The sequence below is a fragment of the Aethalodelphis obliquidens genome, unplaced genomic scaffold (genome assembly GCF_003676395.1).
Source record: "Aethalodelphis obliquidens isolate GAN/ISIS:26980383/991018 unplaced genomic scaffold, ASM367639v1 scaffold79, whole genome shotgun sequence".
In the NCBI taxonomy this organism is placed as follows: Eukaryota; Metazoa; Chordata; class Mammalia; order Artiodactyla; family Delphinidae; genus Aethalodelphis; species Aethalodelphis obliquidens.
Window position 1 is genome coordinate 7,728,389 of NW_020838023.1, and position 16,622 is coordinate 7,745,010.

General features: G+C 36.5%; 1 protein-coding gene across 2 annotated transcripts in view; it reads right to left on the reverse strand.

The window, feature by feature from the left end:
* Positions 1 to 1,795: 1,795 nt before the first annotated feature.
* Positions 1,796 to 16,622, reverse strand: part of MRPL13 (mitochondrial ribosomal protein L13) — a 35,702-nt gene continuing 20,875 nt past the window's right edge. For both annotated transcript variants that reach the window (XM_027092583.1, XM_027092584.1), the window contains exons 6-7: positions 13,479 to 13,600; positions 1,796 to 2,082 (exon numbers count right to left, since the gene is read on the reverse strand). In XM_027092583.1, the coding sequence (XP_026948384.1) occupies positions 2,061 to 2,082; positions 13,479 to 13,600 (144 nt within the window). In that variant the 3' untranslated portion in view covers positions 1,796 to 2,060. The remainder of the gene's footprint in view (positions 2,083 to 13,478; positions 13,601 to 16,622) is intronic.

The following is a 16,622-nucleotide window of genomic DNA, read 5'->3' on the forward strand; positions in this document are numbered from 1 at the left end:
GGGAAGTCTGATAGCTTCTGCTTCTCAAGGCCACTTGGTGCAAAAGCCTCTTTGCTCTGGTTCTCTCCGAATGCAAAATGGAGCTAACTCCCAACAGCAGGAGGGGCAGTTCAGTCCAACAATATAGCCCGTTTAGGTCTACTTGGGTCTGTAGTTCAGGCAACCCCTCCCCCTACAAAAGGACTCTCGCACAGCAAGTGAGAATGAGGGTTATGGTGATCAGTCTCTATTCTTCCTGAATATTCAGTACAGTCGTCCCTCAGTATGTACGGGGAAATGGTTCCCAGGACTCCCTGCAGATACCAAAATCCAAGGATCTCAAGTCCCATCCATACAATGGTGTGATACAATAGGCCCCCTGAATCCGTGGGTTCTGCATCCATGGATGTGGAGGGCTGACGGTATGATGACTGGGCTCAATATTATTATAAAGCATGTCGCTATGATCTCACCTTTTCAAATCCTGCAGCTGTGTTAGAAACAAGGGCTTCCTTCAGTGAGCCCTTCTCAATCAAGAAATATGTGCCAGGCATTGTTCTAGGTGCTTGGGATATACCAGACAAGAATTCCTCCCTACTAAAGCTGCTGCACTGGGAGCTGGGGGCTCACACCCAAGAGCACCACATCAAAAGGGATGGGGCTTCTTTTTGGTCCAATAGTTTAAACTGTAACTGCCACTTCCTTGAATGGTAGCTGTTGACCTGTACCAGGTCATGCTTGCTTTATTACAGAATTTGTGATACATAAATACTTTTTCTCGCCTAGTGGCGACTAAGTCCATGGACTTCTGAGGCAGACTGCCTGGATCCAAACCTCATTTTGCCACTTAGCAGTTCTGTGACCTTGGCCAAGTTACTTATTGCTGCCTCAGCGTGCCCAGTTTTAAATGGGGAGGTAACATTATGTACATTATAGGGTGATATAGGGATTAAATGAATTTTAATGTATATAAAGCAGTTGTTTTTGGCATATTATCAGGTGCTTACTATCAGTACTTTATATTTAATGTTATACTGCTTTCCCCTAAATGTACTTATATCACAGCTCATACATAGTTTTATCAGCATGTCTGACACCCAGGTGCACTTATTTACAAATCTATCTACAGCTCCTTTCCGCCCTGCAATAGACACTCTGCTCTTTGGTGGGGCATGGAGGTGTTGCGGGAAGACATGTGTGATTTCTGTTTCCCCAACACCTGGCATATAGCAGGCACTTAGTACATGTTTGCTGCATGAACGGGAGAAGGGGTCAGAGACTCCTTGATTGGCTAGGGCAAGAGAAGAAAACTACCGTAAAAATGCCCAAACGCAGTGTCTCAGCACTTTAATTCCCAGGGAGGAGATTTTGCTGGACACATTGATCCCGGCGGTCCAACCTCAGTGCCCAGCACAGAGGTGAATAGGAGCCAACAGGAGAGATATGGACACACAGTGCAGGGGTCTGCAAACAGCATCACAGGTGGGGCAGTGAGATTTCTAGGGAGCAGATAGGCATTACTTTGTTATTTTGGTGTCATGGAAACCAAGAGGCTCTATGGGACACAGAAAAAAGTGAAGCAGTTTGAAAATACCTCAGGACAAACCTTACCCTACTGAGCTGGAGGGATGAACTCAGATGATGCGAGGTTAGATAAAATAGTCACTGAAAAGAAAAGTGAAGGTGGGCCTTGTTTTCCCAGGTGTCAGAAACAGGGAGCTGGAACGTGAGGAAATCTGCATGAATGGGCACTTGGCAATTTTAACTGCAGTGCTACCTAGGTTTTGGTTTTTTTCATTAAGTGAGAAATTGAATAGTTAACCAAGTAAGCAGTTTTATTCTTATCATTATAACATTCAAATCAGATTACATAATAAAACAATTCTATAAAAGAATGTATTTTATTGCAATTTCCTATTGAAGGAATATCCCTTCCTGACCTTTCCTCACAAACATTCAGCGCCCAAAACAGGTTTCTTGTCAAAAGGCAGCAATTGTTTCACCCTGCCCTGTAGGAAGGAGAAACTCATCAGGAAGAAGTTTCAATCACCGCACTGTTATTTTCTGAAATTTTCCTTCTCTTACAGCCGATAATCTTCAGGTCTGAAAGACAAAAATCAACATTTATTTTTTCACAAATCAGTTTCATTTTCTCCCGCATGATGCAAGAAGATTATTTTCCAATTTAAAATGAAAGTAACTGTTCATCAAGAAATATCTACAAATATCATATCTAAATTTTTGGTGAAAAACATTAAGGCCAAATCATCGCAAAGTAGACAGTTAAGGGACAATTCTCAAGTTCTTTGCAGAGTATAAATATAGGCCCCCGTGTGCCTATGCATGAATGTGTGTAGTGACTTAAAAGCTTGAATTCAATTTCCCAAAAGCCCTTTTAATAGAAAGGATTATATATAAAGATATGGATTTGCCTAATAATGGCAAATTCTGAATGAGCAGTTTCCCTATTTGTATTATTTTATCATATGCTAAATTTAATTTTCATTACAGGAGCATACAAAACACATGTATAAACACCAGCCCTTTGATATTTTAATTACACACACATTTATTATATACATATATGGTCTTTTAATTTACTATATACATATATAGTCTTTTCTTTGTTTATATATTTATAGGATTAATCACACCTGAAAGTTCCTTCCAGTAGTAAATTAAAACAAAGAACATTTTCAGAGAAATGTTAAATTTTAACAATGGAGAAAATGAGGAATAGGAAATTATGGAATGCGAAAACTGTTAGTGTCCTGTTACCTTTTACAGAGTAGTGTAATTGTAGGTATTGAGCTCCTACAGAATTTTCAGAAGGAATTTAGTGATTAGTAAACTAAATAGATATTTTTGAAACAGCTGTAAAAATATTCAACAGTTTGAATTCCTTTTAAAAAAAGGAAACAGGTGAACTCTGTTTGCCCTGAAACAACTTATATCATCCCTTTCTACATTTAAATCATGTTTTTCTTAAAAAAAAAAAAAAAAAAAAAAAGAAGACAAAGAGACCAGATAGCCCAGATAGGAAGACCAACAGTCTGGTAACTAAGTAAATGAACTATATTACAATTTAAAATTATTATTTAACTATGAGGAACACAGGCACTGATCTGGGAAACTAACCAAATATGCTTCACCATATCGTCATTCTGTAACAACAAGAAGAGAAACTGCAGCATTTTGTCACTGTTTCTGAAATCTCTTTTCAAATGTAAAAACTGAATCCAAAGTCTGGGAAATGACAGTTTGATACAATAGCTGGAAGTGCACCCTTTGAATCTTGGGTATGTGACTCAATACAATCAAAGCTCCTAGTCAAGAGACACCAGTGCATTTTAAGAAACAATTTATTCTCTTGTCCAGCTGGTTCATATAATTACAAAAGGGTGGCGGTGATGCCACTGGAAAGAAATCTTCTAAGATTTCTAACAAGTAGCCCTAACAAGAAGTCTCTGCAATTCCACTCAATGAAATTAAACGTGCTTAGTCACAGTCTGGTTGTTTCCACACCAAAAGTTAATTTATTAACAATGAGATGAGGAAAGTACCCTTTAGTGGAATTTACAAGTAAAATAGGAAACATGTACGAAGGGTGTAATCTGTCACGTAAATAATGTTGACAGTGACCTGAAGGCAATCGGGGGCTAATGAAGCCCAATTTTGTTTCAAGACATTTTGGAGGAAGTGAGGAGGGTTAAGATGATGGCTCTGTTAGGGCTGGGGCAGTGATGAGTAAGAAGAAAGGATGGATTCAGGATTCAAGAAGCAGAAAATTAACTTGTCCAGGGCAGGGAGGGGAAGAGGGAAGAGACCAGGCGCATGACAGAGGAAGGAGCTACTGGAAAATGACAATTCAAGGATGACTGTTAATTTTCACCTTGAAGAACTCAGGAAATGGCAACGCTATCTATTTGTTCAGGAGAGGGTATACAGGCAGGAGAACAGATTCTGAAGGGAAGGATTTTGTTTTGAATATGATGAAATCTGGCCATGGCAGGCAGCTAGTAAGTAGGATTTGGAGTTTAGGAGAAATGGGGCAAAGGGAAAGACATCTGAGAGTCTCTAACATAGATTCTTTCTTATCCCACTTCCATAGAGTGGAAGAACTTTCACTAGCTCTCCACTGCTTTGTCAAATTCAAACACAGAAATCAACACATAGCCCTCCAGGACATGGTCCCAGTTAACCTTTCTGAGTCATTCTTTCCACACCCTGTCCGTTCTGGTCCCATTATACTACTTGCTATTGCCCAGATAGAAACTTTCAGACCTCTGGACTTGGGTACTTGATATTTTCTGCACTTGGAGTATCTCCTATCTCTTCTCTGCCTGGTGGACTTGACTAATCCTTCAAAATCCACCCCCCAAGTCACATGTTCTGGGAAACCCTACACAACTCTTCCTTTCCTAACTTAGGCACGGCTCTTTTCCCTGAGATTGCCAGAGAACTTCATGCATACTTCTATTACGGTGTTTCTCAAATTACACTTGCCCTAAGTAAGTGAATAAGTGTTGTTACGTATGTAAATAACAGTGCTGTGTGCTTATTAGATGCCATGAAATATACTAACTACCTCACATGCACTATCTCATTTTACCCTCCTAACTATATAGTGAGAAAGACACTGTTATCAACCCCATTTTACAGTTGACAAAACTGATGCTCAGAGGGGCTGAGTAACTTGTCTAAGGATACACAGCTAGGAAGTGGATGGTAGTGATCTAGTGCAGACCTTCTGACTCCAGTGTTTGCAAACACCATTTTATTCTACACAACTCCTATCCTTTGAAGGCACAGTCCCAATTTAATTGATCTTATACTACCAGCAATTAGCACAGTATCTTGCACGTAGTGGAGGCTTGTAAGATACTTGTAATTATAGTGACCGCCTTGAAAATGCCACTTTGTTTGCAGACTCATCCTTTCCGCTTTTGGAATCTTTTGCAGATGGTTAATTTGCTTCTAATGGGCGGAGGGGGAACAGTATCATAGCCAAGAGACTAGGTACATTGGATGTTCGCAGAGCTAGAAATATCAACTCATGTGCGAGACAATCAAACATATTACATGGCTACAGGAGGTACCCCTGTGGGGAAAAGTGATGTTTTTACACTAAATATGGTTCTATTTCTCTCTCCACCTACACAAATGAAAGCAGGTACACATACAACACATTTGTATTGCTTACTCCCACTAAAAGAAGGCAATCCAAGATAATATAAGAAAGGGGAGGGGAGGGCTATTTAGCTGAGTGGGTCTCAAACTTCAGTGGGCATACAAATTGCTTGGGCTCTTGTAAAAATGCAGATTTTGATTCAGTTAGTCTGTAGAGGGTCTCATGATTCTGCATTTCTAACAAACTCCCATGTGATGCAGTGCTGGTCCGTGGACCGCACACTGACAAGCAAGCCCAGACCTCCGACAGAGCTGTTCATAAGACGGAGGGGGCGACTATTTGAAGATGCTGAAGAAGCAAAAGAAACACTTTCAGTAGGAAGTTTCTAAAGCTGTGCTGTGCCTAATAGAAGGTAACACACTTCCTCATTAGCTAGACATGATTCTAATAGATACATAGTATCCTTCTGGCTCTTTACCCACCAGAGGACTTTATTAACAGGCAGTTTTATGGTCTTCTGATACAACAATAACTAATTGTAAATTATGATAACATCAACAGAGGCTGGGTACTAAAATTCCTTTAGCATCTATCATGAAAGAAAGATTAACTTGGACTTCCCTGGTGGTGCAGTGGATAAGACTCGGCGCTCCTAATGCAGGAGGCCCAGCTTCGATCCCTGGTCAGAGAACTAGATCCCACATGTGTACCGCAACTAAGAGTTTGCATGCCATAACTAAGGAGCCCGCCTGCCGCAACTAAGACCCGGAGCAACCAAATAAATAAATAAATATTAAAAAAAAAAGATTAACTGTATCTTTAGTAACTGAGCAAATGTCATTGTAGTTAGGTTCTTAAAAAGTTGCTAGTCTATGTACAGCAACATTACATTAATCAGAATTGAATTCTCAGGGACTTCCCTGGCGGTCCAGTGGTTAAGACTCCGCGCTTCCAAGGCAGGGGGCACGGGTTCAGTCCCTGGTTGGGGAACTAAGATCCCACACGTGGCGTGGCCAAAAAATTTTTAAAAATTAAAAAATAGAAATAAAAAGTCCTGGGGATGTAATGTACAGCATGATGACTATAGTTAACAACACTATATTGTATATCAAAAAAAAAAAGAAATACAAAAGGTCAGTCTGATTGAGTTTTAAGTCACTTCCACTGTAAGAATGGAACTATTTAGAATAAACCATTCCAGGAAATCTGGTCACATCACATACTCCTTGAACTAAAGATGTTAGCTGTACAGGTAATAGAGCAATGGTGCTGCTACACTCATTTCCCCAGACACTGTACCACTAGCCTGATCAGAAAAAGTTCAACAGTGATTTTTTAAAAACTAAACTCACTTCTAGGTACAATGGAATATTCCTCAGCCATAAAAAAGAATGAAATAATGCCATTTGCAGCAACATGGATGGATCTGGAGATTATCATACTAAGTGAAGTAAAGCAGACAGAGAAAGACAAATATCATATGACATCACTTATATGTGGAATCTAAAAAAATGATACAAATGAACTTATTTACAAAACAGAAATAGACTCACAGACATAGAAAACAAACTAATGGTTACCAAGGGTAAAGGTGGCAGGGGGGAGGGATAAATGAGGAGGTCAGGATTAACATATACACATTACTATATATAAAATAATCAACAAGGACCTACTGTATATAGCATAGGGAACTCTATTTGTACTCTGTAATAACCAATATGGGAAAAGAATCTGAAAAAGAATAGATACATGTATAACTGAATCACTTTGCTGTACACCTGAAACTAACACAACATTGTAAATCAACTATACTCCAATATAAAATAAAAATTAAAAAATAAACTCAAAAGATTGTTAAAATTTTTTAAAAATCAAAAAATTTTTCCAATTAAAATTAATAGGAATTACTGTTACATTCAATTACCACTTTTAAGTCATAAGCTCTATTGGCTAGGAGATGTAAATGATTTGGTTTTGGTTGTTTATATAAAGATTGCTTTTTATTTTAACAACCAGTCCTAATGTGTTCATATCCAAAAGAACAGTATAGTTTAGAAGGCTTAATATGAGCAAAATTCAGGACTGGAAATACTGAGGTCTATGGTTTAAGCCAACGCTGTGCTGGTTGAAATGATGGAAAAGCTGGAACGTAAGCTTTCTCCCCAGGTCCAGCTAATAACTTCTGACTGTGAAGAGTAGCAAATTAAGTTAAATCTTGTACGAAAATGCCACATGACTAGACTAGCACACAATTATGGAAAATCTTGAAGATGTCCAGGTCCCTGATCTTTATGGGTTTTGAAAAGGTAAAAATCCTTCTCCACCGTCTTTAACTAAGTCTCTGATCTGAAGCACATTTTATAAAGCCATAGGTAAAATTATTTTTCTCTGGGCATTCATTTAACTAAAACTGAAAATCTGTACATTTTTGGGATGGGTAGCTTTTATATCGAAGGGCAAGCCGAAAGCTGAAATCCTTGCTGACTTCCAGAGCTATAGACTGGACAGGATGCTCACCAAGTCCCTTCTGCAGTGCTATCATTCCTGGCACCCGTTTTCTTTTACAGAGCTGCATGGATTACCTATTAAACTCCCTAAATCTAATCCTACTTTCAGCAAAGACAATTCCAAGGCCAATCACGGTTGTCCTCAAGCCTTCTCACTGTCATCCTCATATTCTCTCTCTCTCGCAGGCACACTTCTAACAGCACACTCTGTAAAGAGAGTTAGACCAGGAACGTAGGTTTTCATCATAAACGTCTGTTTTCAAGCGTTTACTGATGTTGAAACTTTCCACACTTAGTTTCTCTACAAAGGTGAGGGTTATGCTTAAAATAAAGCATTACTGATTTAACAAGTGAGGAGTAAAAAACGTATTTCTTTTTTGATTTTGTTTCATCAATCTGTGGATAATGTGAAGCAACTCTAAGTTGGAATTTTCTACATACCTAGTTTTTCCTAAGAAAAGCTCTCCTACAGAGTTTTGTAGAAATGAAAATTAAAAGTTTCAAATGAACTGTTTTATTTTTACCCTACATAATGAAAAATTTCCATTACAGTGACAGCATTATAATTTCCATGATTATTGTGGTTTTGTAATGTGTTGGCAAAACTGCAATGACCATGGAAATAATTATTGACAGAATGAAAATAAGTTGACCATTTGAAAGCTACAATCTCAGGCAACTGAACTGTGAAAAAGAGATAAGTGCTACTGTTTTATCTTTGAGAAACAAATTCTAAGTGTGTACCCTACAATCACCACTTGCCCATGGCAAATGCACATTTACTCTGTACCATCAAGAAACACAAGATAAAACCTTATAACATATTCTGACACAATTTACATATCCATGAGATGTAAAAACTACTAATACACCAAGTATACACACTAGTTTAAGAAGTGAGGTGTATAGGCAATACTTCTCATATGAGAAAGTGGCTTTTAGTTATAAAACAATATTTATAGTTTCCTCATAAATATTAGTTTCTTTCCTTCTGGTCTACCATGGTTTTAAAAATAAATAAACAACTAGCCTAACAAAATCTAGAGTATGCTGAAGTTAGCCCTGAGGGAATATAACTTTTTAAGTGATTGAAAATAACTTAAATGAAATCCCAACAATGGTAGCTGTTAACTGAGATTAAAATAATTTTATTAATCAGCTACTGGTTTCAAAGCTTAGTTTGTCAATTGTTACTGTTGCTCAGAAGCTTTTTGTCTCTAACAGAAATGGTAAAGAACTTACATTGAACCAAAAGCTAGTAACAGTTGCAACTAAAAAATGTACATTTTTATAACATAAACATATGTTAGGTTTTATTGCTAGGGAAACAAAAACCAAAGCAAGCTATCTTTGTTTGTATTTATTTATGGTGCAATCCAGGTACATCTGCTTCAGTCAAGTCTCTGCAGGTTCACCATCAGATCTATCTTGAATAATTTCCAATTACTACATTCCAAAGGAAGGTTCTATTCTTGGCTTAGCTATTTTGAGTGGAACAAAAAGTATATTTTAAGTAGGTTCCTTCTCCAAAAGGAGAAAAAAAATTTTTTTCTCATAAAAGCAAATCTATCAGTAATGAGGAATCTCACTTTCAAGGGATTGCACTGCATGGTGTATCAAATATTTTAATTGTAGTTCTAATGTATATACTATTTTACACTTGAACTTTATTAACACATAATATTAACAGATATAAGTTAACATAAGTTAACAGATATTGTGTGGCCACTAGTGAGGAAGGATCACAACTTTAATAAAGCATAAAGGAAAGCCTGTGTCTAATGTATATTCCTGCCAGAGGGAAATTTGGAATGAAAAGAAGGGGCAGGAAAATCCATTTCAAAACAGTAACTCCATAATGCATCAAGTGGCTCTAAGTTTCACTAAAAGTCTCCTTAAAAATAATTATAGAAAAACCCTTTCTAATTCCATTAATATAATGAAGGCATTCAGTCACCTTCTGATTTGTTTTAAATGAACCAGTAATCCCTTAGTAAAATGAACAGTTTGATGAGTACTCTTTGACTATAATAACATTAAATATAATTTGTTGTGAATGGTTGTTTCATTATTATACTGCCTGGATTAACTGATTTAGAATACACTTTAGAATATTCATGATATATAATTCTACATGAATAATATGTGTTTGGTCACATAACTAACTAAATAGCACCTTTGGTATTTCCAGTTTAAAAAAAAAAAAAGTACCACATCCATCTTGGTTAGGAATATAAGTTCAATTATGACACAGTTTCTATAAGAAAATCAGATATGACATATTTAGATTTACAGAATAAAACTGATGTCATATCCTGCAGCCATTGAAGATCATGCTTGTGGGGAAAAAAATCTTGTAAATTGGGAAAATGTGCAGTGAGACCATATTTAGAGAAAAATCATAATTTCCGAAATTTGTAAAACACACAAACGTACATACAACATAAAAACTAACACAAAGAAGCAGGAAGTTAGCACACCAAAATGTTAAGTATGGTGAAATTATTTACTTACCTATATATCTTATTCTTATTTTCTACAATGAACGGTTAGTAGTTTTTTTGTTGTTGTTGTTGTTTTTTGCGGTACGCGGGCCTCTCACTGCTGTGGCCTCTCCCGTTGCGGAGCACAGGCTCTGGATGCGCAGGCTCAGCGGCCATGGCTCACGGGCCTAGCCGCTCCGTGGCATGTGGGATCTTCCCAGACCGGGGCACGAACCCGTGTCCCCTGCATCGGCAGGCGGACTCTCAACCACTGTGCCACCAGGGAAGCCCAAACATTTAGTAGTTTTTAAAAACCCCCAGATTAAAATATTTTTCAACTGAATGCCTGAGTTTACTTTCCAAAGAGTATTATGTTTCAAGTAAATGTTGTCTATTTTATGTACAGTCTATATTATTGTGAATTTTTAGTAAAGAAAAGGTTCCAGGGTGGTAAATTGAAGCTAATAAATGATTTCTATAAGTTAGGGATTAATTTCAATTTGTGGCAAATCCCACGTCTCTTTTAAGGAACTTGTAAAAATGTTAACATCTTCCTAGAAAAATGTTCTATGTTTATATGGACTGAGTTTTAAGGATAAATGTAAGTTCTATGTAGTTTAAGTAGGAAAAGGTACATTGGATATGTCTTGACTAAATGACCATGTAAATCTCTAAGAACAAGTTAAACTAAAATGATTTTTCCTAAAGTTTAAACATCATCAAAGTAGTTCAGAAGCTTCATTTCTCAGATGCCAAAGGAGGGAATAATTGTAACTATCATAGCATGTGGAACAAACTTTAAAACCTTTTATTTACTGATTTATCTAAATAAACCACTATATGATCTGGAGGAAAAAAAAGAATTTAAATAAAAAGAATTAAAAATAGAATCTTAGGTTTTGACAAGAAGGCAAACTATTAAACAGGTATCTAAAAATTAGCCAAGGAAAAGAGAAAAGCACTCCACACTTAATTCAGTTGTTAGAATCAAATCAGGTCACATAATGTATAGTTTCTCGTCCATAAGTATGTCAATGTCAAGCAATCAAAACCAGAACATAAGGGAATAATAGAAAACGTACTTCCTTATTTTAGAGAGAAGTACTTAACATGAGAATGTATCCTAATAACTAGCTGATAAAAATATCAGACATCATAAAGCCAATTTTTTCAATTTTTCACATAGTTTGTTAATCACTTGTTTGATATCAACTGAAAAGCAGCCGGATAATTCAGATGATACAGTGAACAGGAACAAAAACAATAAAACAAAGGGTTTTATAAGTTGGTCAATTTCACTGATTCTGACATGAAGAATTAGTATTAAATTGGAGCATTTTACTACCTTCATACGTTCTAAAAATTATTTCTAACCTCATTTATAAAAGCTGATAAAAGGATACTCTATTTCTTCATTTATTCATTCAGTAAATATTTGCTGAGTGCCCACTTAATGAGCCAGTCACTGTGCTCAGTGCTAAGCAAGACAACATACACGTCCCTCATGGAGTCTCGTAAGGGAATGACGTTAAACAGGTAATCATGCATATATTTAATTACATTAGAATAAATACAGTAAAAGAAAAGGAACATGTACAATGAGACCCTATAAAGGGGGCCTAACCCAGCTCAAGGATTATAGGAAGGACTTTTGGAGGAAGTTTCATTTAAATGCTTCATCATCTGCATTTCCTTGGCATTTGTCAAAAGGTATAGCATGTAGTATAAACTCAATAAAAGTTTGTAAAATGGAATTAAATAATTGCTTTAATGGTAATTTTTCAAATGTGTGTCCTAGTGCTTATTATAGTGTCTTGCACATAAGAGTGTCTTGCACATAATACATATTTGTTGAATAAATAAATTAATTAATGCAGCAGTTTACTTTTGTGGAAGGAACACAGGTTTTGGAATCAGCTACAATTAGTTTCAAATTCAGGCTGTACTACAAACCAGTCAACCTTTGGCTTAGTCTTAAAAACAGGAATAATGTATTTTATCTTATTGGTAAGAGAATTAGGTACAATGTATGCAAACCACCTAGCACAGTGCGGACCAGCTGGAAAGTGTAAATGATCACTAATAATATTATTTTGCTCATTATATGCAGATTTAGTTAAAGGTGAACTTTATACAAGTCAGCAAAGTCAAAAAGATTTAAACAGAATACCCTAAAGACCTCTGTGTGCAAAGAGTGAAGTTATATACACACACAATGAAAGTCAAGGATTAGATTCCTGGACATACTGGTAATCCTGGGAAAACTTAGGTTTTCACAAACCTATCTGGCCAAACAGCCCATCAAGAGAGATGGATTTTCAGAGTACAATGGTTAAGTATCCTGTGGGAAGATTAGCTGTCTTTTGTAGATCAAGTAATGAGGATGCGTGGCTCTCTCTAAACCTACTGTGTAAATTCTGTAAACATTTCTGAGGCCCTATCAGGTGAGGTACGGTTCTATGCACTGGGGATGTAACAATGAACAAAATGCAGCCCTTGCTTTTAAGGAGGTAAATGTGGTAATGACAGAGCTACACGGCAGGTGCTACAGCAGAAGATGGTTGAGCACTTAGTCTGCTCTTGATGTTTAGGTGAGGCTTCTTAAAGGAGACTGACATCTGAACTAAGGCCTAAAGAATGAGTAAGAGTTATTCCAGAGGAGGAGGAGGAGGAGGAGGTGAGGGACGTGTTGTTTTAGGCAGAGGTAACAGCAGAACAAAGTCATGGAAAAGTTAAATTGCATGAAAAGGGTGCCAAGCTTACACAGTCTGCTATGCTAGACCAGCACAGTGGAGTGAGAAGAATTGAAGCTGATGAGGTTACAAAGAGCCTGGTAGGCCAGGCAAAACAGCCTGGAAACAATTAGATAGGACAGTATGTCAAAGCTAAGCAGCTTTCTGGCTCATAGGTAGAGGAAATTGTAATAGAGGAGAGCAAAAGTGTTTTTTTATTTTGTTTTTCTATTTGGATTGACTCTAAGTATCCAGAACTAATGACTTTCATTAGATCATATTCTTGGCTTAGTGAAGCAATCTGAAAAAACAGAGAATCACTTTGTTTTAGGTAAGAACAATTCATTTATTATCCCAAGAGACTACAATCGATCCAAGTTGTGTCATCCCAAACAAAATATCTGATAATTTATAGGCATATATGAACATCTTTGCACTTACCTAGCAAGGTCTTAAGACTCCGAGACTTTTGGTTCTACCATCTACATCTAGAGCTTATTTGTAGGTAGAAGCTGCAAAGAGTATCCGAGAGAGTGAAAAGAAGTTCATTCTTCCTACCCTCAAGGATCTTATCATTTGGATATGAAAACAGGAGAAACTAAACTCAGGTTAAAAAACAAAAATAGGAAGGAAAAGAAAGACTTACGGAGACCAAACTCTTGGGAAAGCCTCTATTTCTTCTTGTGTGTACTCATCTAGACGTCTGGGCACTTTTCGTGGTTGAGGAAGCTCTTCCACTAAATTCTTAAGAATATCTTCTGGTATATCCTAGAGTAAATAAAAACTTAGGCTTAATCTTCTTAAAATATATTCCCTACTAATAAATTAGTAATTCTTAGTATTAAAAAATAATAAAAGAATGTTTATAAAATGAGAACAACACAATCTTCAAATTAAAACTTTGTAAAAATCCCTGAAAAATACATTAAATCCGTGACATAAGTAATCTCATTATAGTAATACATTCTATATTTTAATCTTGACAAACCTATTCCTAATGATACATTAGATGTCTTCAATTTTGACAAGTATCTGGTCAATAAATTCTACTTTTTCTGAATATTGTTACATTTCCCCCCTCCTTTCAACTGCAAAAAAGGCACTGCTTTGGCTCATTCTCACAATGTTTCATCTGATGAGTGTATGCACAAGGTCTGTTGCTTCCAGTGCCACAACCTTTTTCAATTAATGCTCCATGTTGTTGCCAAAAAAAACTTTCGAAAATGAAAATCTGCTGGATCTTTGCGTCATTTAGCCAACAAGCATTTACTGAACTCCTTCTATGAACTAGAAATTGTGCTAGGTGCTGAGTATATAAAGGAAAATAAAAAGATCATGGCTTCTAAAGGCTTGCAGTTTTAAAGAAGTCACCCCTTAGCTAAAAATCTCTCAGGATGAAGTTCTAACTCCTTAGCTAAACCAGGAAGCGCACCTCTCCGACTTCACCCCTCCGCAAATGCCCATGGCTTCTGAGTAAACAACCTCCTCACCTTTCAGGCGTTGGTCTACACTCAAATCCCGGTGCCTTTATTAATGGCACTTGCCCAGAACTACCTTCCCCTGGAAATATATCCAAATGTTCAGAAAAATAAAAGGAAAGGTAAAATATGAGAAAGTCTGAACTTGGGTAACGAAAAGCAAGCTGAAGAGTAAAGCATACATTTGAGAGGTATCTTAAAAGAACAGGAAGTGGACTAAATAAAGGGAATGATAAGATGAAGAGCATGAATAACCAGAAGAATTAACATTTATACTGTGCTCATGGAACAAAAATAAGGGAAAGAGAATTATATTGTGGATCTGAATGATCAGTTAATTTTGGAGAGTCTATCAAAAAAATAGTAAGGTATCAATATGGAAGTGTCCTATGGGCATTTCCCCAGGGATCGTAGACAGAATTCCCTCTTTTCATTTTAGTGTGTTCCTAAACATTTTCAGAAAAGAAGGATGATGATACAGTAAATTACAGTTGTCTGCAGAGAGCAACAGTATAATTGGGAATCAAATATCTGGGCGAGGACATGGCATCAAATAAGTTATTCAAGATGTCAAGAATCAAATACAATTTAAAAATAATTTTAGAGAATCACAGAGCTCTACTGCACTATAAACTCATTCTAAAACCTAATATGGCAAAACTTAAAAAATATTTTTTAAAATTTAAAATGACTTTAAAATTATGGTTTGGATAGGCTGGGTCACTATCAACATATACAAAACACAATAAATACTACTGAGAAGTGTTTCTTCACTGAAAAGTATTTGAAAAATATTTAAATTCCCTTCCCCAGCATATTCAAATATGCAAGTGTAAGCACACAGAATCAGAACAAGCAGAGAAAGCCTGGACACGTGAAATACTGTTAAGGGGTCCTTATTTTTTTACTTACTAAAGAAGTCTATCTGCCAGTTTGGTATTCACGAAAATTTATGACTATTTCACACTTCTTTGGGAAGCCATTAAAAAAAATCCTTAGCTTGTATTTGCAAAGACAATTTTAAAAGTTGCCAACTGCTCACTCAGCATAGAGAGTTTGGGACATAGTGGGTTCCTGGTAAATGTTTGCTGAATTGAATAGACTTTTCACTGAAATGAGCTTAGCAAATTTCACCACTATTAAAGGAATCCACTGAAAGAATGGACAAAATCAATGCAAAGTTAGGAATTAAAGATGCTGATTAGGCATTACACATGAAACCAGAAAAACTTTCTTTTTATGCGTTTATGTCCTCTGCACAGAGCAGGTGGTGAACCTAAGAGGGAAATAAGGAAAAGAATAAAAGTAGAAAAAAGAAACACAGGGGTGAGGTGATCATTTACTTTTTTGAAATTTTTCCTCTTTATACTTTTTTTTTTTTTTTGACCGTGCCACGCAGCTTAAAGGATCTTAGTTCCCTGACCAGGGATCAAACCCAGGCCCTAGGCAGTGGAAGCGTGGAGGCCTAACCACTGGACCACCAGGGAACTCCCACTTTTTTGCAATTTCTAAAGGAATTTCAAATCTACCGAAAAGTTGCCAAAATGAGTGAACACTCATCTAACCTTCACCTAAATTCACTGACTGTTCAAATTGGACATGATTGCTTTCTCTCTTTTTATCTATTCATAAACACATACACCAAAAACATTCTTTTTGACTGCACCATTTGAGAGTAGTCTGCAAATATTTCATCCCTAAATATTTCAGCATATATATTTCCTAAATATAAGAATTGTCTCCGATGTAACCGCATTACAAATTCATGTTCAGGAAAACTAACATTGATGAAACACCTTTTACTCTAATATACAGTGTATATTCAAATTTCCCAAATTGAATTTTTCCAATCCAAGGTCAAGGATCACATGCTACAGCTATTATGTTATTATGTTGGTTAACATACATAATATATTTAGTCTAGCTTCCTTTAATCTGAAGAGTTTCCTTGTTTTATCTCTTTTATGAAATTAACATTTTTGAAGAGGTCAGGCCAATTATGTTGCAGAATGTCCTTTTTTGGGATGTGTAGGACTCTCTCCTCATCGTTAGATTTAGGTTAAACAGTTCTGACAGGACACTATATAGTTTATGCTGGGTCTTCAGTGCTTCATTCATAGCAGGAGGCACGTGATGTCAGTTTGTCCCATATTGATGATATATTTAATATCTTGGTTATGAGTGGTGGTTCACCAGATGGCTTTAACGTAAAAGTATCTTTTCTCTTTTTAAATAGTAAGTACTTGGTGACATGATGTTTTGAAACTGTGTGAATACCCTGTTCTATAATGCTTTACTCAATAGATACAGAA